Source organism: Phalacrocorax carbo, chromosome 26 (genome assembly GCF_963921805.1).
Source record: "Phalacrocorax carbo chromosome 26, bPhaCar2.1, whole genome shotgun sequence".
NCBI classification, from domain to species: domain Eukaryota; kingdom Metazoa; phylum Chordata; class Aves; order Suliformes; family Phalacrocoracidae; genus Phalacrocorax; species Phalacrocorax carbo.
The window spans coordinates 4,671,358-4,692,048 of record NC_087538.1 but is presented as its reverse complement, the minus strand read 5'-3'; the positions used below and the strand labels follow the sequence as shown (position 1 = coordinate 4,692,048).

General features: G+C 61.4%; 1 protein-coding gene and 2 long non-coding RNA genes across 4 annotated transcripts; 1 reads left to right on the top strand and 2 right to left on the bottom strand.

Moving 5' to 3' along the window:
• Window positions 1-807: 807 nt before the first annotated feature.
• LOC135317662 (uncharacterized) lies at window positions 808-1,904 on the bottom strand. Its single transcript, XR_010376409.1, has 3 exons — window positions 1,794-1,904; window positions 1,639-1,698; window positions 808-987 (listed from the first exon to the last, which is right to left on the bottom strand). It is a non-coding gene; the product is annotated as an uncharacterized LOC135317662 (long non-coding RNA).
• An 8,488-nt stretch (window positions 1,905-10,392) lies between these two features.
• Window positions 10,393-16,259, top strand: LOC135317644 (C-type lectin domain family 2 member B-like). Of its 2 annotated transcripts, none has more exons than XM_064474072.1 (5): window positions 10,393-11,049; window positions 11,212-11,286; window positions 12,791-12,942; window positions 14,914-15,017; window positions 15,965-16,259. In XM_064474072.1, exons 1-5 carry the CDS (start codon window positions 10,980-10,982, stop codon window positions 16,071-16,073), a joined length of 510 nt encoding a protein of 169 aa, XP_064330142.1. In that variant the 5' UTR covers window positions 10,393-10,979; the 3' UTR covers window positions 16,074-16,259. The 2 variants fall into 2 exon arrangements, with proteins under 2 accessions (XP_064330142.1, XP_064330141.1); XM_064474071.1 differs by having other exon boundaries at window positions 12,773-12,942.
• Window positions 16,135-19,169, bottom strand: LOC135317665 (uncharacterized). Its single transcript, XR_010376412.1, has 3 exons — window positions 18,713-19,169; window positions 17,049-17,158; window positions 16,135-16,267 (listed from the first exon to the last, which is right to left on the bottom strand). It is a non-coding gene; the product is annotated as an uncharacterized LOC135317665 (long non-coding RNA).
• Between the last annotated feature and the right edge of the window lie 1,522 nt (window positions 19,170-20,691).

Sequence of the window (20,691 nt, the reverse complement as noted above, 5' to 3'; positions counted from 1 at the left end):
AGGCCGGGGGGACACAGGCGAGGCCGAGGGGACACGGGGGAGGGTGAGGGGACACGGGCGAGGCCGGGGGGACACGGGGGAGGCCGGGGGGACACGGGGGAGGGTGAGCGGACACGGGCGAGGCCGGGGGGACACGGGCGAGGCCGAGGGGACACGGGGGAGGCCGGGGGGACATGGGTGAGGTCGAGGGGACACGGGGGAGGCCGGGGGGACACGGGCGAGGCCGAGGGGACACGGGGGAGGCCGGGGGGACACGGGCGAGGCCAGGGGGACACGGGTGAGGCCGAGGGGACACGGGCGAGGCCGGGGGGACACGGGGGAGGGTGAGGGGACACGGGGGAGGCCGGGGGGACACGGGGGAGGCCGGGGGGACACGGGCGAGGCCGAGGGGACACGGGGGAGGCCGGGGGGACACGGGCGAGGCCGAGGGGACACGGGGGAGGGTGAGGGGACACGGGCGAGGCCGGGGGGACACGGGGGAGGGTGAGGGGACACGGGCGAGGCCGGGGGGACACGGGGGAGGGTGAGGGGACACGGGGGAGGCCGGGGGGACACGGGGGAGGCCAAGGGGACATGGGCGAGGCCGGGGGGACACGAGGGAGGCCGGGGGGACGTGGGGGAGGCCGGGGGGACGCAGGCGAGGCCGGGGGGTCGCGGGCGAGGTCGAGGGGACACAGGCGAGGCCGGGGGGTCGCGGGGTCGCCCAGCGCCGGGGGGGGCGGGCGGGGGGTGCCCCCCGCGGGGCCGTGTCCCTGGCAGGGCGGGGGGCCGGGGGCCGGGGGGGGAGGGGACACGGGGACCCCGCGGGGACACTCACGGTGAGCTGGTGGCCCAGCTCGTGGCGCAGCAGGCGCTGGAAGGCGGGGGGGTCGAGGCTGGCCTCCCGCCCCCCCCCCGGCGCCCGGGCGTACTGGTAGAAGGTGGCCACCACGGCGTGGAGCCCCCGCTCCAGCGGCGACGGCCCCCGGCCCCCCGCGGAGGGTCCCCCTGCGCCCACCCACGGGGACACGGGGGACACGGCGGGGGGGGCGTTAGGGTGGGGGCGGCAACCCTCCCCCCCCCCCCAGTGCCCGCTCCCCACCCCGGGGGTCCCATTGACCCCCCACGGCTGCCCCATTCCTGTCCCCCCAGTGTCCCCATAGGCCATCCCAGTCCCCCCAGTGCCCCCTCCCATTCCCCCCAGTCCCTCCCAGTGCCCCCAGTGCCCCCTCCCAGTCCCCCCACTCCCTCCCAGTCCCCCAGTGCCCCCTCCCAGTCCCCCCAGCGCCCCATCCCTGTCCCTCCCAGTCCCCCCAGTGCCCCCTCCCAGTCCCCCCACTCCCTCCCAGTCCCCCCAGTGCCCCCTCCCAGTCCCCCCACTCCCTCCCAGTCCCCCCAGTGTCCCATCCCAGTCCCCCCCAGTCCCTCCCAGTCCCCCCCAGTGCCCCCTTATTCTCACCCCAGTCCCCCATCCCCTTGCCCCCCATCACCCTGCCCCCCATTTCCCCCAGTCCCCAGGTCCTGTGTCCCACTCCTGGCCCCCATTGTCCCCTCAACGCCCCCTCCACACCCCCTCTTGTCCCCCCCACGCCCCCCACGCCCCCCCCTACGCCCCCCCACTCCCCCCACGCCCCCCCCCACGCCCCCCCCCCCCATTACCGCTGGCCTCCGGGGTGGTGACACCCCCCTGGCTCTGCCCCATGTCACGCTAAGGGGACCCTGATGTAACGACAAACCCCCGTTACCGACCCCATCCAGCGCCCCCCCCCGCCCCCCCCCCATCCCTCCCAGTACCCCCAGTAAGACCCACTCACTGGGACCACACCGAGGTCCCCAAGGACACCCCAGGGTCACTCTGGGGACGGGCTCGGCCACGTGGCCTCGGCTATTCCTGGCCACCGTCACCCTGTCCCCGTCCCGATGGCTCCGGTGACAACCGCCACCCCCCACCCCCCCAACTCCCGGCTCCCCTTTTCCCCCCCCCTTCAAAAACGATCCCAAATCCACCCCAATTCACCCCAAAAATCACCCCGCGGCGCTGGCAGCACCCAACGAGGGCACCCAACAAGCCGCCCGGTTGTAATTAGCGGCGTTAATCGGGGGCTAATTAGGGGAGGGGGTGGGATTTTTTGCCTAATCGCCGTGTGGGCGCCCCAAAATTGCGCATTATTGACCCCAAATTGCCCGTTTTGGGGCTTTTTTTCCCCCCCTCATTCAGAACCGGCGCCGCTCAAGTGCTTTTGAATCGATATTGTTTTTAAATGAATGCGAATTAATACGAATCAATATTAATTAATCAGGAGGCGCCGCTGCTCCGCGGCGACGTCTTTTTGCCCCCCCCCCGCGATGGAAGAAGGTGCGGTTGTGTCTTCTCCGCTGGCTCGTATGAGGGTTGTGCACCACGGCGCGGAGCTGGGGGACGCGCAAACAGAGGAAACACCCCCCCACCCCCCCCAAAAAAAAAAAAAACGAAAAAAAAAAAAGAGGAAACCCCCCCCCCCCCCCTTCATTTCATGAACGGAAACGATCCGAAACCACCAGATCCCGCCGACGGCGGGTGGGAAGCGTTGCAGGCCGCCACTTCGGCAGCTGTTTTTCCACCCCGGAGCCCCGTTTAACCGCCCCCGCCGGAAATTTGTAGCTGCGATCGGATGCCGAAAGCTCCGGAAATGCTGTTTCTGAATGGTTGGGGTGATGGCGGGGGGACCAGCGGATCCCCCCCATGGCGAGGGGCAGAGCCCGTTGGGTGCTCGCCGAGGGGGTGCCCCTTGCAGCTCTGCGCTCGATCCTTGCAGATCCGCGTTGCATCCTTGCAGATCCAGGCTTGATCCTTGCAAATCTGCACTCCATCCTTGCAGATCCGCATTGCATCCTTGCAGATCCAGGCTTGATCCTTGCAAATCTGCACTCCATCCTTGCAGATCCGCATTGCATCCTTGCAAATCCAGGCTTGATCCTTGCAAATCTGCACTCCATCCTTGCAAATCGCATTGCATCCTTGCAAATCCAGGCTTGATCCTTGCAAATCTGCACTCCATCCTTGCAGATCCGCATTGCATCCTTGCAGATCCAGGCTTGATCCTTGCAAATCTGCACTCCATCCTTGCAGATCCGCATTGCATCCTTGCAAATCCAGGCTTGATCCTTGCAAATCTGCACTCCATCCTTGCAGATCCGCATTGCAACCTTGCAAATCCAGGCTGGATCCTTGCAAATCTGCACTCCATCCTTGCAGATCCGCATTGCATCCTTGCAAATCCAGGCTTGATCCTTGCAAATCTAATCTCTATTGCATCCTTGCAACTCTGTGCTCGATCCTTGCAAATCTGCGCTTGATCTTTGCAAATCCAGGCTGGATCCTTGCAACTCTGCACTCGATCCTTGCAAATCCGCATTGCATCCTTGCAAATCCAGGCTTGATCCTTGCAAATCTGCACTCCATCCTTGCAGATCCGCATTGCATCCTTGCAAATCCAGGCTTGATCCTTGCAAATCTGCACTCCATCCTTGCAGATCCGCATTGCAACCTTGCAAATCCAGGCTGGATCCTTGCAAATCTGCATTCCATCCTTGCAGATCCGCATTGCATCCTTGCAAATCCAGGCTTGATCCTTGCAAATCTAATCTCTATTGCATCCTTGCAACTCTGTGCTCGATCCTTGCAAATCTGCGCTTGATCTTTGCAAATCCAGGCTGGATCCTTGCAACTCTGCACTCGATCCTTGCAGATCCGCATTGCATCCTTGCAAATCCAGGCTTGATCCTTGCAAATCTGCACTCCATCCTTGCAGATCCGCATTGCATCCTTGCAAATCCAGGCTGGATCCTTGCAAATCTGCACTCCATCCTTGCAGATCCGCATTGCATCCTTGCAAATCCAGGCTTGATCCTTGCAAATCTGCACTCCATCCTTGCAGATCCGCATTGCATCCTTGCAAATCCAGGCTTGATCCTTGCAAATCTGCACTCCATCCTTGCAGATCCGCATTGCATCCTTGCAAATCCAGGCTGGATCCTTGCAAATCTGTACTCCATCCTTGCAGATCCGCATTGCATCCTTGCAAATCCAGGCTTGATCCTTGCAACTCTGCACTCGATCCTTGCAAATCCGCATTGCATCCTTGCAAATCCAGGCTGGATCCTTGCAAATCTGCACTCCATCCTTGCAAATCCGCATTGCATCCTTGCAAATCCAGGCTTGATCCTTGCAAATCTAATCTCTATTGCATCCTTGCAACTCTGCGCTCGATCCTTGCAAACCTGCGCTTGATCTTTGCAAATCCAGGCTGGATCCTTGCAACTCTGCACTCGATCCTTGCAAATCCGCATTGCATCCTTGCAAATCCAGGCTTGATCCTTGCAAATCTGCACTCCATCCTTGCAGATCCGCATTGCATCCTTGCAAATCCAGGCTTGATCCTTGCAACTCTGCACTCGATCCTTGCCAATCCGCATTGCATCCTTGCAAATCTAGGCTGGATCCTTGCAAATCTGCGCTCGATCCTTGCAGATCCAGGCTGGATCCTTGCAAATCCAGGCTTGATCCTTGCAAATCCAGGCTTGATCCTTGCAAATCCAGGCTGGATCCTTGCAAATCTGCGCTTGATCCTTGCAGATCTGCCCTTGATCCTTGCAGATCCAGGCTTGATCCTTGTAAATCCGGGCTGGATCCTTGCAAATCTCTATTGGTTCCTTGCAAATCTGTGCTTGATCCTTGCAAATCCAGGCTGAATCCTTGCAAATCCGGGCTGGATCCTTGCAAATCTCTATTGGTTCCTTGCAAATCTGTGCTTGATCCTTGCAAATCCAGGCTGGATCCTTGCAAATCCGGGCTGGATCCTTGCAAATCCACATTGCATCCTTGCAAATCTGCACTCGATCCTTGCAAACCTGCGCTGGATCCCTGCAAATTCAAGTCGTTCCCTGGCGAAGCCGGGTTGCCTCTTGCAAACCCACGCCGCGGCCTTGCAAACGCAGGTTGCATCCTTGCAAAGCCACACGGCAGCCTTCCATATTGACGGCACTTCCTTGCGAGTCCCCACCGGATCCCTGGAAATCCACACTGTGTCCTTGCAAAACGGCCATGCATCCTTGCAAACCCACGCTGGAACCTTGCAAACCTACGCTGCAGCCTTGCGAATCAGCCATGCTCCTTGCAAACCCTCCTTGCATCCCTGCAAACCCTCGTTGCATCCTTGCAAACCCTCGTTGCATCCCTGCAAACCCACGTTGCATCCTTGCAAACCCTTGTTGCATCCCTGCAAACCCACGTTGCATCCCTGCAAACCCTCGTTGCATCCTTGCAAACCCTCCTTGCATCCCTGCAAACCCTCGTTGCATCCTTGCAAACCCTCCTTGCATCCCTGCAAACCCTCGTTGCATCCCTGCAAACCCTCGTTGCATCCCTGCAAACCCTCGTTGCATCCCTGCAAACCCACGTTGCATCCCTGCAGACCCTTGTTGCATCCCTGCAGACCCTCCTTGCATCCCTGCAGACCCTCCTTGCATCCCTGCAAACCCTCGTTGCATCCCTGCAAACCCTCCTTGCATCCCTGCAAACCCACAATGCATCCCTGCAAACCCTCCTTGCATCCTTGCAAAACCACGTTGCATCCCTGCAAACGCAGGTTGCATCCTTGCAAATTCATGTTGCATCCTTGCAAAACCACGCTGGAACCTTGCAAACCCTCCTTGCATCCTTGCAAACCCACAATGCATCCCTGCAAACCCTCGTTGCATCCCTGCAGACCCTCGTTGCATCCCTGCAAACCCTCGTTGCATCCCTGCAGACCCTCGTTGCATCCCTGCAGACCCTCCTTGCATCCCTGCAAACCCTCCTTGCGTCCCTGCAGACCCTCGTTGCATCCCTGCAGACCCTCGTTGCATCCCTGCAAACCCTCGTTGCATCCCTGCAGACCCTCGTTGCATCCCTGCAGACCCTCCTTGCATCCCTGCAGACCCTCCTTGCATCCCTGCAGACCCTCGTTGCATCCCTGCAAACCCTCGTTGCATCCCTGCAGACCCTCCTTGCATCCCTGCAGACCCTCCTTGCATCCCTGCAAACCCTCCTTGCGTCCCTGCAGACCCTCCTTGCATCCCTGCAGACCCTCGTTGCATCCCTGCAGACCCTCGTTGCATCCCTGCAAACCCTCCTTGCATCCCTGCAAACCCTCCTTGCATCCCTGCAGACCCTCGTTGCATCCCTGCAAACCCTCGTTGCATCCCTGCAAACCCTCCTTGCATCCCTGCAGACCCTCCTTGCGTCCCCGCGCATCCCCGTCGCCCCCTCACGACCCCCCCCCGCCTCCCAGCAAACCCCCCCCAGCCGGGCCGAAACCCCCGGGAACCCCAAATCCCTCGGGAAAACCCGCTTGGCCCGGCCCAGCCCCCCCCCCTTCGCTCACCCCTTTATTTTTAGGGCAAAACCCCCTATTTCTAGCAGCGTTGCCCGCCTCCACGTGCCTTTGCGTGCAAGAAGCAACCCCGAACCGTTTTTTCCCCCCGTCCCCGTGACCAATTTGGGGAATATTCACCCCAAAAAGGGCCCGGGGGGGGGAGGGAGTGGCGGGAGGTGGCGACGTTTCTTTTTCCAACAGATTCGGCTTTTTGAAAAGGGAAGAAAGAAAAAAAACGTTTATTTTTGCGTCTTGGAGTGTTTTGTTGCGGTGGATTTTCCCCCTCCCCCGGGACGGTTCGACCCCGATGGCCCCAAAACCCATGAAAATCCCCCCAAATTCATTCCAAAACCCAACGGGTTTTCCCTACCCCTCCCCCCCCCCCCAACGATCGCACCCTCATTTCGGGACCATCCTCGCGATGAGCAAATCCAGCCCCAAAACTCGGCCGGGGGCTGGTTTCGAAGGAGCTTTTTGAGGCCAAAAGCGCCGTTTCCTGGAAAAATGGGGGTTTCGGGGTGTTTTTTGGGGTGTTTTGGGGGTGTTTGCTCAGCCCCCGGGGGGTGACGCGGTCGCGTGTGTCCTCCCGGCACCCCCCCACCGCCATCGCGCCGCTTCCCCCGGAGAAAAACAGCGCGCTTTTTTTGCCCAAAATTGCGTGATGTCGCCCCAAAACGCGTCAACCCGGCCAGCGGCCCGGCTCGCAGCCCGCCAAACTGCGACGTTTCGCCCCAAAATTCATCGTTTCAACCCCAAAATGCACCACCCGGCCTGGCGATTGAGAGCAGAGCCCCACAAATTGCCACGTTTTGCCCAAAAAGTAATAATTTCACCCCAAAATGCATCGCCCGGCCTGATGACCCAGCTCACAGGCCCCCAAATTGCCACATTTTGACCCAAAATTCATCATTTCAACCCCAAAACGCATCACTCGGCCTGATAATTTTGCTCAGAGCCCCTCAAATCGCCACGTTTTGCCCAAAAAGTAATAATTTCACCCCAAAATGCATCGCCCGGCCTGATGACCCAGCTCGCAGGCCCCCAAATTGCCACATTTTGACCCAAAATTCATCATTTCAACCCCAAAACGCATCACTCGGCCTGATAATTTTGCTCAGAGCCCCTCAAATCGCCACGTTTTGCCCAAAAAGTAATAATTTCACCCCAAAATGCATCGCCCGGCCTGATGACCCAGCTCGCAGGCCCCCACATTGCCACATTTTGACCCAAAATTCATCGTTTCAACCCCAAAACGCATCACTCGGCCTGATAATTTTGCTCAGAGCCCCTCAAATCGCCACGTTTTGCCCAAAAAGTAATAATTTCACCCCAAAATGCATCGCCCGGCCTGATGACCCAGCTCGCAGGCCCCCACATTGCCACATTTTGACCCAAAATTCATCATTTCAACCCCAAAACGCATCACTCGGCCTGATAATTTTGCTCAGAGCCCCTCAAATCGCCACGTTTTGCCCAAAAAGTAATAATTTCACCCCAAAATGCATCGCCCGGCCTGATGACCCAGCTCACAGGCCCCCACATTGCCACATTTTGACCCAAAATTCATCGTTTCAACCCCAAAACGCATCACTCGGCCTGATAATTTTGCTCAGAGCCCCTCAAATCGCCACGTTTTGCCCAAAAAGTAATAATTTCACCCCAAAATGCATCGCCCGGCCTGATGACCCAGCTCGCAGGCCCCCACATTGCCACATTTTGACCCAAAATTCATCGTTTCAACCCCAAAACGCATCACTCGGCCTGATAATTTTGCTCAGAGCCCCTCAAATCGCCACGTTTTGCCCAAAAAGTAATAATTTCACCCCAAAACGCATCGCCCGGCCTGATGACCCAGCTCGCAGGCCCCCACATTGCCACATTTTGACCCAAAATTCATCGTTTCAACCCCAAAACGCATCACTCGGCCTGATAATTTTGCTCAGAGCCCCTCAAATCGCCACGTTTTGCCCAAAAAGTAATAATTTCACCCCAAAATGCATCGCCCGGCCTGATGACCCAGCTCACAGGCCCCCAAATTGCCACATTTTGACCCAAAATTCATCGTTTCAACCCCAAAACGCATCACTCGGCCTGATAATTTTGCTCAGAGCCCCTCAAATCGCCACGTTTTGCCCAAAAAGTAATAATTTCACCCCAAAATGCATCGCCCGGCCTGATGACCCAGCTCGCAGGCCCCCACATTGCCACATTTTGACCCAAAATTCATCATTTCAACCCCAAAACGCATCACTCGGCCTGATAGTTTTGCTCAGAGCCCCTCAAATCGCCACGTTTTGCCCAAAAAGTAATAATTTCACCCCAAAACGCATCGCCCGGCCCGACAACCCTGCTCAACCCCTCCCAAATTACAACATTTCACACCAAACTTCCTCATTTCACCCCAAACCTCATCATTTTGCCCCAAAACTCCTAATTTTGCCCCAAAATTCATCACCCTGTCCGACGACCCACTTAAAACCCCCCCAAATTGTGAAATTTCACCCCAAAACTTCTCCTTTCACCCCAAAACTCATCATTTCGCCCCCAAACTCCTCGTTTTGCCCCAAAACTCCTCCTTTCACCCTGAAACTCCTCATTTTGCCCCAAAACGTCTAATTTTGCCCCAAAATGTCTAATTTCGCCCCAAAACTCCTCTTTTTGCTCCCGAACTCCTCATTTCGCCCCAAACCTCATCTTTTCACCCCAAAACTCCTCTTTTCGCCCCAAAACTCCTCCTTTCACCCCAAAACATCTAATTTCACCCCAAAACTCCTCCTTTCACCCCAAAACTCATATTTTCACCCCAAAACCCATCGTTTCACCCCAAAACTCCTCTTTTCACCCCAAAACTCCTCTTTTCGCCCCAAAACTCCTCCTTTCACCCCAAAACATCTAATTTCACCCCAAAACTCCTCCTTTCACCCCAAAACTCATCTTTTCACCCCAAACCCCATCATTTCACCCCAAAACTCCTCTTTTCACCCCAAAACTCCTCCTTTCACCCCAAAACACATCACCCCGCCCCACCACCCGGCTCCAACCCCACCCCCCCCCCCAAAATCCCCCCATTTCCCCCCAAAAAAGGAATTCACCGTTTCCCCCAGCGCTTTGCTCCTTCCTGCGGGGGGGGAGGGGCCCTGAAAATATTCGGGGCAAAAAATAGCGATTTTGGGGGTGGTTTGAAACCCCTTTTTTGGGCTAGTTTTGACCCGCGGCTTCGCGTGTCTCTCCTCGACCACTTCAGAGGCAGCTTTTTGGGCGGGGGCGGGTTATTTTAAGCAACAACCCCCCAAAAAAAAGAAGCGGGGGAAAAAAAAATCCCCTTTTTTACCCTCAAAAAGGCTCCTAAAAAATATATAAAACAACAAAAAACCAGCCAAAAACCACAACTTCCCCAAATCGACCCCAAATTTTCCTCCTCCCGCCTCCAATTTCACGCCGCCGCGTCCTTTCCGGGGTTCCTCTTCTATTTTTCGCATCATCGGGTGTTTTCGCCCCGGAAAAAAAAGGCAGATTTTGTGAGTTTTTGGGCAATTTGTTGCTTTTTTTTTTAAAAAAAAAAACAACATCTTGGCGGGGGAAAAAAAATAATCCTTTTTGAGGGGGAAAAACGGGATTTTGGGGGTTGGGGGATGGGGGATCCCCCCGCGTTCGCCGAAGGGACCCCGATTCCCCCCAAAATTGGGGTGCTGGGGGGGGGGGGAGGGGCGGGAGCCGGACGCTTGGGTCCCATTTTGGTGGGAAATAGCCCCAAAATGAGGTGGGGGGGGGGGGAGGGGGGTCCGGAGGGGGTGGGTGGGGGTCGGGGTGGGGGTGGGGGCCCCCCCCGGTGGCGTCTGTGGGTGCTGGGGGTGGGGTTTCCCCGTTGACGACACCCGCCGGCAACGGCGTGAATTTCTTTTTCGGGTTCGGGGAAGGATTTTGGGGTGAGTTTCTGGAGTTTTGGGGACGGGGGAGGGCGGGGGGGAGGGGGAAACCGCAGGGCCTGGCTGGGGGGGGGGGTGTATTTTGCCCTAAACGGGGTATTTTTCCCCCAAAACAAGACACGCGTTGGGCAGGCGCTGCCTCCCAGCGCAAGGGAGGGGATGGGGCTGGAGCACCCCTAGTTTTGGGCTAAAATCCCCCATTTTGGAGGGGAAAATCCTCCCTTTTTAGAGAAATCTCTCCCTTTTTGGGAAGAATTTCCCCTTTTTTCCCCCAAAACCCCCCAAAATCGGCAAAACTTCCCTTCATTTTCGGAAAAAAAACCCCTTCTTGCAAAACAAGCACCCCTTTTTTTGAAGAAAACCTCACTTTTTCTACAAAATTCCCTTTTTCAGGGGGGAAAAATCCTCTTTTTTCACAGGAATCCCTCTTTTTTCATCCACAGAAACCCCCCTTTTTAACCCAAATCCCTGTTTTTCCCACCAAAATCCCTCCTTTCCCGCCAACACCAACCCTTCTCCCACCCCCACCCCCCAACCCCAGCCAATTTCCTGCGTTTTTCCGGCTTTTTGAGCGTTTTCCCTTCCTTTTTGGGGGGCGTAAAATAGGGGGGAAATGATCAAAATGAGGGAAATCACCCCAAAATGGCTTATTTTTTTTTAAAGGCCGATCCCGGAGGCGATGGAGGGAACGCGCCAGGAGGGGCCGGAGGTGCGAGGCCGCGCGAGCAAACGCCGCCGGCGGCCGCCGGGTAGGTGGGGTGGGGGGGGGGTGGGCTGAGACTGGGCGAAACTCGTGTCACGAGTGGCGGGACGCAAAAATCAGGGGATTTGGGGAAGTTGGACCAAAAAAGTGACGGGGGGAGGGGGAGGGGGGGGGAGGGGGGGTGACGCCGTGGCCCGTCCCGCCGCAGGCCGGATCCTGGTGGCCGCCGTCGCCGCCGCCGCCGCCGGGTTCGTCGCCGGTGCCGCCGCCGTCGTGTTGGCGGGTAGGAAAGACCCCTCCCCCCCCCCCCCCCCCCCCCCCCCCCTCAAATTGGGGTGGAATTGGGAAAAAAGGGGAGTTTATGGGGATTGGGGGAGGGGGGAGGGGATGGGAGGGTGGCAGGGGAAGGGAGGGGGAGGGGAAGGGAGGGGGGAGGGGAAAGGGGATGCCCCGCCCACCCCACCCCAAGGGGGGTCCGGCGGTGGGGGAGCAGGGTTGGGATTTGGGTGGAAAAAGGTGGGTTTTGGGAAAATAGGAAGGGGGGAGGTGAAGGGCCGCGGGAGGATATGGGGGGGGCGCGGGGCGGGGCAGGAGGGAAGGGGGGAGGGTGACGCGGGGGGGACCCAAAGGTGACGGGCGCCCCGACCTCTCCCAGGGTGGGGGATCCCATGGGTGACTCAGGCTGGGATTTGGGTGAAAAAAGGCCATTTTTGGGAAAAATGGAGAAATAGGAGTGAAATCCACAGGTTGGGGACACGGGAAGGGACAGGGTGAGGGGTGACACGGGGGGGACGGGACACCCAAAGGCGACGGGCACCCCGACCTCTCCCAGGGTGGGGGATCCCATGGGTGAGCCGGGCTGGTATTTGGGTGAAAAAAGGCCATTTTTGGGAAAAATGGGGACATAGGGGTGAATCCCATGGGATGGGGACATGGGAAGGGACAGGGTGAGGGGTGACACGCGGGGGGGACCCAAAGGTGACGGGCGCCCCGACCTCTCCCAGGGTGGGGGATCCCATGGGTGACTCAGGCTGGGATTTGGGTGAAAAAAGGCCATTTTTGGGAAAAATGGAGAAATAGGAGTGAAATCCACAGGTTGGGGACACGGGAAGGGACAGGGTGAGGGGTGACACGGGGGGGACGGGACACCCAAAGGTGACGGGCGCCCCGACCTCTCCCAGGGTGGGGGATCCCGTGGGTGACTAAGGCTGGGATTTGGGTGAAAAAGGGCCATTTTTGGGAAAATGGAGACATAGGGGTGAATCCCATGGGATGGGGACACGGGAAGGGACAGGGTGAGGGGTGACACTGAGGGGGGACCCAAAGGTGACGGGCACCCCGACCTCTCCCAGGGTGGGGGATCCCATGGGTGACTCAGGCTGGGATTTGGGTGAAAAAAGGCCATTTTTGGGAAAATGGGGACATAGGGGTGAATCCCATGGGATGGGGACATGGGAAGGGACAGGGTGAGGGGTGACACGGGGGGGATGGGATACCCAAAGGTGACGGGCGCCCCGACCTCTCCCAGGGTGGGGGATCCCATGGGTGACTCAGGCTGGGATTTGGGTGAAAAAAGGCCATTTTTGGGACACCAGGGTGTGGAAATAAAACCCACCCACCCCATTTTGGGGGAGACGGAGGACGTAGCGGTGAATCCCCCAGGGCTGGGGGGGGGTGGGGGGGTCCCGGGCGGGCGAGGGCCCCCAGGGTGCCAGCGGGTGCTGCCTCCCGCCCTCGCCGCCGGTGACGGCCCGTTTTTGGGGTGAAAGGCGGGGATTTTGGCGCAGGTGCGGGCGGCTGCTGCTGCCCCCGGGGCTGGCTGGGCTTCGGGGGCCGCTGTTACCTCTTCTCGGAGGAGGAGGGCAACTGGAGCCGGGGTCTGGGGAGCTGCCGCGCTCTGGGGGGGTCCCTCACCTCCCTCGACACCCCAGAAGAGAAGGTGGGGGCACCCAAGGGTGCTGGGGGGGGGCACGGGGACACGGGGACACCGGGGGACACGGGGACACTGGGGGACACGGGGACACTGGGAGGGCACCCATGGGGGGGTTGGATGAGGGTCCTCTGGGAGGGGCTTAAGTGTTCTGGGGGGGTCTTGGGGGGGGTCCCCGTGTCCCCCCGGGTGTCCCCGTGTCCCCACACCCATGTCACTGGGTGTCCCCGTGTCCCCCCGGGTGTCCCCGTGTCCCCACACCCATGTCACTGGGTGTCCCTGTGTCCCCCCGGGTGTCCCCGTGTCCCCACACCCATGTCACTGGGTGTCCCTGTGTCCCCCCGGGTGTCCCCGTGTCCCCACACCCATGTCACTGGGTGTCCCCGTGTCCCCCCGGGTGTCCCCGTGTCCCCACACCCATGTCACTGGGTGTCCCTGTGTCCCCCCGGGTGTCCCCGTGTCCCCACACCCATGTCACTGGGTGTCCCCGTGTCCCCACACCCATGTCACTGGGTGTCCCCGTGTCCCCCTGGGTGTCCCTGTGTCCCCACACCCATGTCACTGGGTGTCCCCGTGTCCCCCTGGGTGTCCCTGTGTCCCCATGTCCCCACCCAATGTCTTTGTGTCCCCATGTCCCCACCCAATGTCCCCGTGTCCCCACACCGATGTCCCCGAGTGTCCCTGGGTGTCCCCATCTCCCCACCTGAAGTCCCCACGTCCCCATGTCCCTTGGTGTCCCCACACCAATGTCCCCGTGTCCCTGTGTACCCCCGGGTGTCCCCACGTCCCTGAGTGTCCCCAAGTCCCCGAGTGTCCCCATGTCCCCACATCCCCAGCTGTCCCCATGTCCTCATGTCCCCCATGTCCCCATCCCCAAGTGTCCCCCATGTCCCAGAGTGTCCCCATGTCCCCATGTGTCCCCCATGTCCCCACTTCCCCGGCTGTCCCCATGTCCTCATGTGCCCATGTCCCCACGTCCCTGGGTGTCCTCATGTCCCCGAGTGTCCCCACATCTCTGAGTGTCCCCATGTCCCCAGATGTCCCCTATGTCCCCATGTCCCCGAGTGTCCCCACCCCCCCTGCATCCCCTTGTCCCCCCGTGTCCCCCTCTCCCCCACATGTCCCCAGATGTCCCCCTGTCCCCGAGTGTCCCCACGTCCCCGAGTGTCCCCACGTGTCCCCACGTCCCCGAGTGTCCCCGTGTCCCCGAGTGTCCCCACGTCCCCACGTCCCCGAGTGTCCCCACATCCCCGAGTGTCCCCACGTGTCCCCACGTCCCCGAGTGTCCCCGTGTCCCCAAGTGTCCCCACGTCCCCACGTCCCCGAGTGTCCCCACGTCCCCGAGTGTCCCCGAGTGTCCCCGAGTGTCCCCACGTCCCCGAGTGTCCCCACGTGTCCCCACGTCCCCGAGTGTCCCCGTGTGTCCCCACGTCCCCGAGTGTCCCCACGTCCCCGAGTGTCCCCACATCCCCACGTCCCCGAGTGTCCCCGTGTGTCCCCACGTCCCCGAGTGTCCCCACGTGTCCCCGAGTGTCCCCGAGTGTCCCCACGTCCCCGAGTGTCCCCACGTGTCCCCGAGTGTCCCCGAGTGTCCCCGAGTGTCCCCACGTCCCCGAGTGTCCCCACGTCCCCGAGTGTCCCCATGTCCCCGAGTGTCCCCACGTCCCCGAGTGTCCCCACGTCCCCGAGTGTCCCCACGTGTCCCCACGTCCCCGAGTGTCCCCACGTCCCCGAGTGTCCCCATGTCCCCGAGTGTCCCCACGTCCCCGAGTGTCCCCACGTCCCCGAGTGTCCCCACGTGTCCCCACGTCCCCGAGTGTCCCCGTGTCCCCACGTCCCCGAGTGTCCCCACGTCCCCGAGTGTCCCCACGTGTCCCCACGTCCCCGAGTGTCCCCGTGTCCCCACGTCCCCGAGTGTCCCCACGTGTCCCCACGTCCCCGAGTGTCCCCGAGTGTCCCCACGTGTCCCCACGTCCCCAGGGGCTGCTGGCGCGTCACAAGGGTCTCCCCCACCATTGGGTCGGGCTCCGGAGGGACCTGCAGCAAGGGTGGCACTGGGCCAACGGCTCCCGCTCCCAGCCCTGGTGAGGGACGGGGGGGCGCGGGGGGGCGGGGGGGCAGGGGGGGACACGGGGGGCAGGTGGACGCGGGACACGGGGGGGCCGGGGGATGCGGGGGGGATGGGGGAGAGGGTGGGGAGGAGGAAGAGGAGGGGTGGAGGGAAGGAATGAGGGATGAAGGAGGGATTGGGGAGGAAGAGGAGGGATGAAGGATGGAGGAGGGAGGGATTGGGGAGGAGGAGAAGGGATGAAGAAGGGGGAGGAAGAGGATGGGTTAAGGAGGGGAGGAAGAGGAGGGATGAAGGAAGGACAAAGGGAGGAATGGAGGGATTGGGGAGGAGGAGGAGGAGGGATGAAGGGATGAAGAAGAGGGAGGAAGAGGAGGGATGAAGGAAGGAGGGAGGGAGGAATAGAGGAGGAGGGATCGAGGAGAGAGGGATGGAGGGATTGGGGAGGAGGGATGGGGGGATGAAGGAGGAGGATGAGGAGGGATGGGGGGATGAAGAAGGAGGAGGAAGAGGAGGGATGGAGGGAGGATGGAGGGATTGGGGAGGAGGAGGAGGAGGGATGAAGAAGGAGGAGGAAGAGGAGGGATGGAGGGATCGGGGAGGAGGAGGAGGGATGATGGACGAAGGAATAGATGGAAGGATGGAGGAGGAGGAGGGATGAAGGAGGGGGAGGAAGAGGAGGGAAGGAGGAATGAAGGATGGAGGGATGAAGGAGGAGGAGGGGTGAAATAGGGATGGAGAGATGGAGGGAGGGAGTGGGGAGGAGGAGGAGGGATGGAGGGATGAAGGAGGAGGAGGAGAGATGAGGGAAGAGGAGGAGGAGGTGGGATGGAGGGATGAAGGAGGAGGCGGTGGGATGGAGGGATGAAGGAGGAGGAGGAGGGATGAGGGAGGAGGAGGCGGGGGGATGAGGGAGGAGGAGGAGGAGGAGGAGGAGGAAGAGCAGGCCGGCGGTGCCGGCAGGTTCGCGGTGCGCGGCGCGGCCGACTGCGCCTACCTCGGGGACGGCGACGTGCAGACGGCCAGCTGCGCCTCCGAGAAGCACTGGATCTGCGCCCGCCCGCCCGCCTGAGCACCCGTGGGTGCCCCCCACCCCCACCCATGGGTGCCCCTCACACACACCCCCCCTCCCCCAAATAAAGGCGTTAGAGCAGGAGGGCGTCGCGGCGGCAGAGCCAGCGCAGCTCGGCCCCGCAGCTCTCCAGCGCCGAGTGACCCCGTCGGAGCACCCCGCAATCCCGGCCCTGGCCCCCGCGCTGCCCGGGCCTGTGGGGGGGACCCCGAGGCGTCAGCGGGGGGGGGGACCCCCAAACCGGGGGGGGGGGGGGTTACCCCGAAGTTGGTGGGGGGGAGCACAAAGGTGGGGCGGGGGGAGGTGGAGAGGGGTGGGAGGGGGTGGGTGGGGATGGGGAGAGGGGGACCCTGGTATGGGGGGGGTGTGGGGGGGACCCCGAAATGTCAGGGGGAGGGGGGGACCCCCAAATCGGGGGGGGGGCCTACCCCAAAGTTGGCGGGGGGGGGCACAAAGGTGGGGCGGGGGGAGGTGGAGAGGGGTGGGAGGGGGTGGGTGGGGATGGGGAGAGGGGGACCCTGGTATGGGGGGGGTGTGGGGGGGACCCCGAAATGTCAGGGGGTGTGGGGGACCCCCAAATCGGGGGGGGGGGCTACCCCAAAGTGGGGGGGGCACAAAGTTGGGGGGGGGGGGAGGTGGAGGGGATGGGAGGGGGTGGGTGGGGATGGAGAGGGGGGGACCCTGATATGGGGGGGACACCCCAATATCGATGGGGATGGGAAAAGGGGGATCCCAATATGGGTGAGGATGGGGAGAGGGGGACCCCGATATGGGTGGGGGGATGTGGGGTACCCCAATATCGATGGGGATGGGGAGAACTGGGGTACCCCAATATTGGTGAGGGTGGGGATGGGGAGAGGGGGACCCCGATAAGGATGGGGAGGGGGAGAGGGGGACCCCAGGGCCACCCCCTCCCCCGGGACACCCCTGTACCCCCCCCCGCGCCCCCCAGGGTCCCCCCAAACCCCGACTCACGGCGGGGGCTGCTGGGAGCCGTCGGGCCAGAGCCAGGCGCGGGCGCGGGGGCGAAAGCGCAGCCCGACCCACAGGGGGTTCGGCTCCCCCAGCACCCCCTCCAGCGAGGCCTGGGGGGGCCCAGGGGGGGTCAGCACTGGGGGGACCCCCCCTGCACCCCCAAACCCAACCTGGCGACCCGCAGCCCCAATCCCCCCCCCGCAAAAGCGGATATTGTGGGGCATGTTACAGGGTCAGGTGCCCCAATTCCCCCCCAAATCACCCCCAAAAATGGGTATTTTTGGGGGTGCTGGTGTCTGGGATGCCCCAATCCCCCCCAAATCACCCCTAAAATGGGTATTTTTGGGGGTGCTGCTTCCTAGGATGCCCCAATCCCCCCCAAATCCTCCCTAAAATGGGTATTTTTGGGGGTGCTGCTTCCTAGGATGCCCCAATCCCCCCCAAATCCTCCCTAAAATGGCTATTTTTGGGGGTCCTGCTTCCTAGGATGCCCCAATCCCCCCCAAATCCTCCCGAAAATGGGTATTTTTGGGGGTGCTGCTGCCCGGGATGCCCCAATCCCCCCCAAATCCTCCCGAAAATGGGTATTTTTGGGGGTGCTGCTTCCTAGGATGCCCCAATCCCCCCCAAATCCTCCCTAAAATGGGTATTTTTGGGGGTGCTGCTGCCCGGGATGCCCCAATCCCCCCCAAATCCTCCCTAAAATGGGTATTTTTGGGCGTCCTGCTTCCTAGGATGCCCCAATCCCCCCCAAATCACCCCTAAAATGGGTATTTTTGGGGGTGCTGCTTCCTAGGATGCCCCAATCCCCCCCAAATCCTCCCTTAAATGGGTATTTTTGGGGGTGCTGCTTCCTAGGATGCCCCAATCCCCCCCAAATCCTCCCGAAAATGGGTATTTTTGGGGGTGCTGCTTCCTAGGATGCCCCAATCCCCCCCAAATCCTCCCTAAAATGGGTATTTTTGGGGGTGCTGCTGCCCGGGATGCCCCAATCCCCCCCAAATCCTCCCTAAAATGGGTATTTTTGGGCGTCCTGCTTCCTAGGATGCCCCAATCCCCCCCAAATCCTCCCTTAAATGGGTATTTTTGGGGGTCCTGCTTCCTAGGATGCCCCAATCCCCCCCAAATCCTCCCTAAAATGGGTATTTTTGGGGGTCCTGCTTCCTAGGATGCCCCAATCCCCCCCAAATCCTCCCTAAAATGGCTATTTTTGGGGGTGCTGCTTCCTAGGATGCCCCAATCCCCCCCAAATCCTCCCGAAAATGGGTATTTTTGGGGGTCCTGCTTCCTAGGATGCCCCAATCCCCCCCAAATCCTCCCTTAAATGGGTATTTTTGGGGGTGCTGCTGCCCGGGATGCCCCAATCCCCCCCAAATCCTCCCGAAAATGGGTATTTTTGGGGGTGCTGCTTCCTAGGATGCCCCAATCCCCCCCAAATCCTCCCTAAAATGGGTATTTTTGGGGGTGCTGCTGCCCGGGATGCCCCAATGCCCCCCAAATCCTCCCGAAAATGGGTATTTTTGGGGGTGCTGCTTCCTAGGATGCCCCAATCCCCCCCCAATCCTCCCGAAATGGGTATTTTTGGGGGCGCAGCTCCCCGGGACACCCCCCCTCCCCTTTCCCAGGAGGGTATTTGGGGGTGCCTCGTTCGGGGGGGGTCTCACCGCCGCCGGGAGGTCGCGGGGGCCGAGCAGCCGGGCGGCGCGGGCGGCGCAGTCGCGGGCGGCGGCGTCCCACGTACGGGCGGCCGCCGAAAGGCGGTAGCAGGCGGCGGCTCGGGGGGTCCAACCGGGGGGGCAGAGCTCGCAGGGAGCCTTCGGCCTCCCCGCGCCCCCCTCCTCCTCCTCCTCGCACAGGCCGCGGCGAAGGGCGGCCGCCAGCTCGGCCGCGCTCCCGTTGCAAGCGGGGGCCGTCGCCGTCGGGGTCCCCGTCGGCCGTCGAGTGGCTGCATCAAAATCCCCCTGAATTCAACCCAAAAACAGAGTTTACGGGTACCCCCCTCCCCCCCCCAATTTTTGACATCGTCACCCCATTTTTTGACGTCATCGCCCCGCTTTTTACCCTCTTCTCCCCATTTTTAACCTCCTCGCCCCATTTTTAACCTCCTCGCCCCATTTTTAACCTCCTCGCCCCATTTTTCGCGCCGTCACCCCCCCCCCTTTTTTTTTTGACACCCCACCCCCACCTCGGGGCACCCCTGGGTGTCCCCACCCTGGGTGGGGGTGGGGGAGGGGGTTCGGAGCAGGCGTCAAACGGCTCCGCGGGGGCGAGAGGGAAACCCGCGAAAACGGTGATTCAGCCCCAAACGGTCGCGGCGGAGCTGGGGGGGGGGCGGGGGGGTCCCCCCCCCCATACGAGCCGTACCCATATAGGGCCTACCCCCTATATATCAGCTCTGCCCCTCTATAAAAGCTTCCCACCCTATAGGAACCCTCCCATAGGCCCTCCCCCACCACGACCCCCCCCATCAGACTTCACCCTATAGGACCACCCCCATAGCCCCCCCACCTCACAACCCCCCCATAGATCCCCCGATAGGAACCCACCCTATAGGACCACTTTTATAGAACACCCCCCCAGGACCTACCCCCATAGGGCCCCCCCATAAGGCCCCCCCATAGGGCCCCTCCCCATAGGACCCCCCCATAAGACCCCTCCCTTAGAACCCCTCCCATAGGCCCCCCCACAGGACCCCACCCCACAGGACCCCACCCCATAGGACACCCCCCCCCATAGGACCTCCCCACGGGACCCGACCCCACCCCATAGGCCCCCCCACAGGACCCCACCCCATAGGACCCCTCCCCATAGGACCTCCCCCACGGGACCCGACCCCACCCCATAGGCCCCCCCACAGGACCCCACCCCACAGGCCCCCCTAGGACCCCCACTCACCGAGCGCCCCAGGGCGCCGATGGCCGCCCCCAGGATCAGGCCCCCGGCCAGGGCCAGGAGGGGGGCAGGGGGCCCCCCCGGGGACAGCGGCCTGGGGGGGGGGCGGGGGGACCCCCGGACCGGCCTTTGAGCTGCGGGTGTCCTCCCCCTCCCCCTCCTTCATCCCCCGGCCCTCCTCCTCCTCCGTCCTTCATCCCCCTCCCATCCCTCCTCTTCCTCCCTCCAACCCTCCTCATCCTCCATCCCTCTCCCATCCCTCCTCATCCTCCTCCCATCCCTCCTCATCCTCCTCCCTCCCTCCTCTTCCTCTCCATCCCTCATCCTCCCTATTCGTCCCTCCTCATCCTCACTCTTCACCCTCTCCCATCTTTCCTCCTCCTCAATCCCTCCTCTTCCTCCTCCCTCCTCCTCCATCCTCCCTTCCTCTCTATCCCTCATCTTCCTCCCTCCATCCCTCATCCTCCCTCTTCATCCTCCCCTCATCTTCCTCCTCCACCCCTCTCCCACTCTCCCTCCTCCTTCACCCTTCTTCCATCCTCCTCTACCTCCCACCCTCCATCCCTTTTCCCCCTCCCTCTTCATCCCCCCGCATCCCTCCTCTTCCTCCCTCCCTCCTTCCTCCTCCTCTTCCTCCCTCCCTCTCCCATCTCTCTTCCTCCTCATCCCTCTCCCAACCCTCCTCATCCTCCATCCCTCGCCATCCCTCCTCTTCCTCCCTCCATCCCTCCTCCTCCCCCTCCCTCTTCAT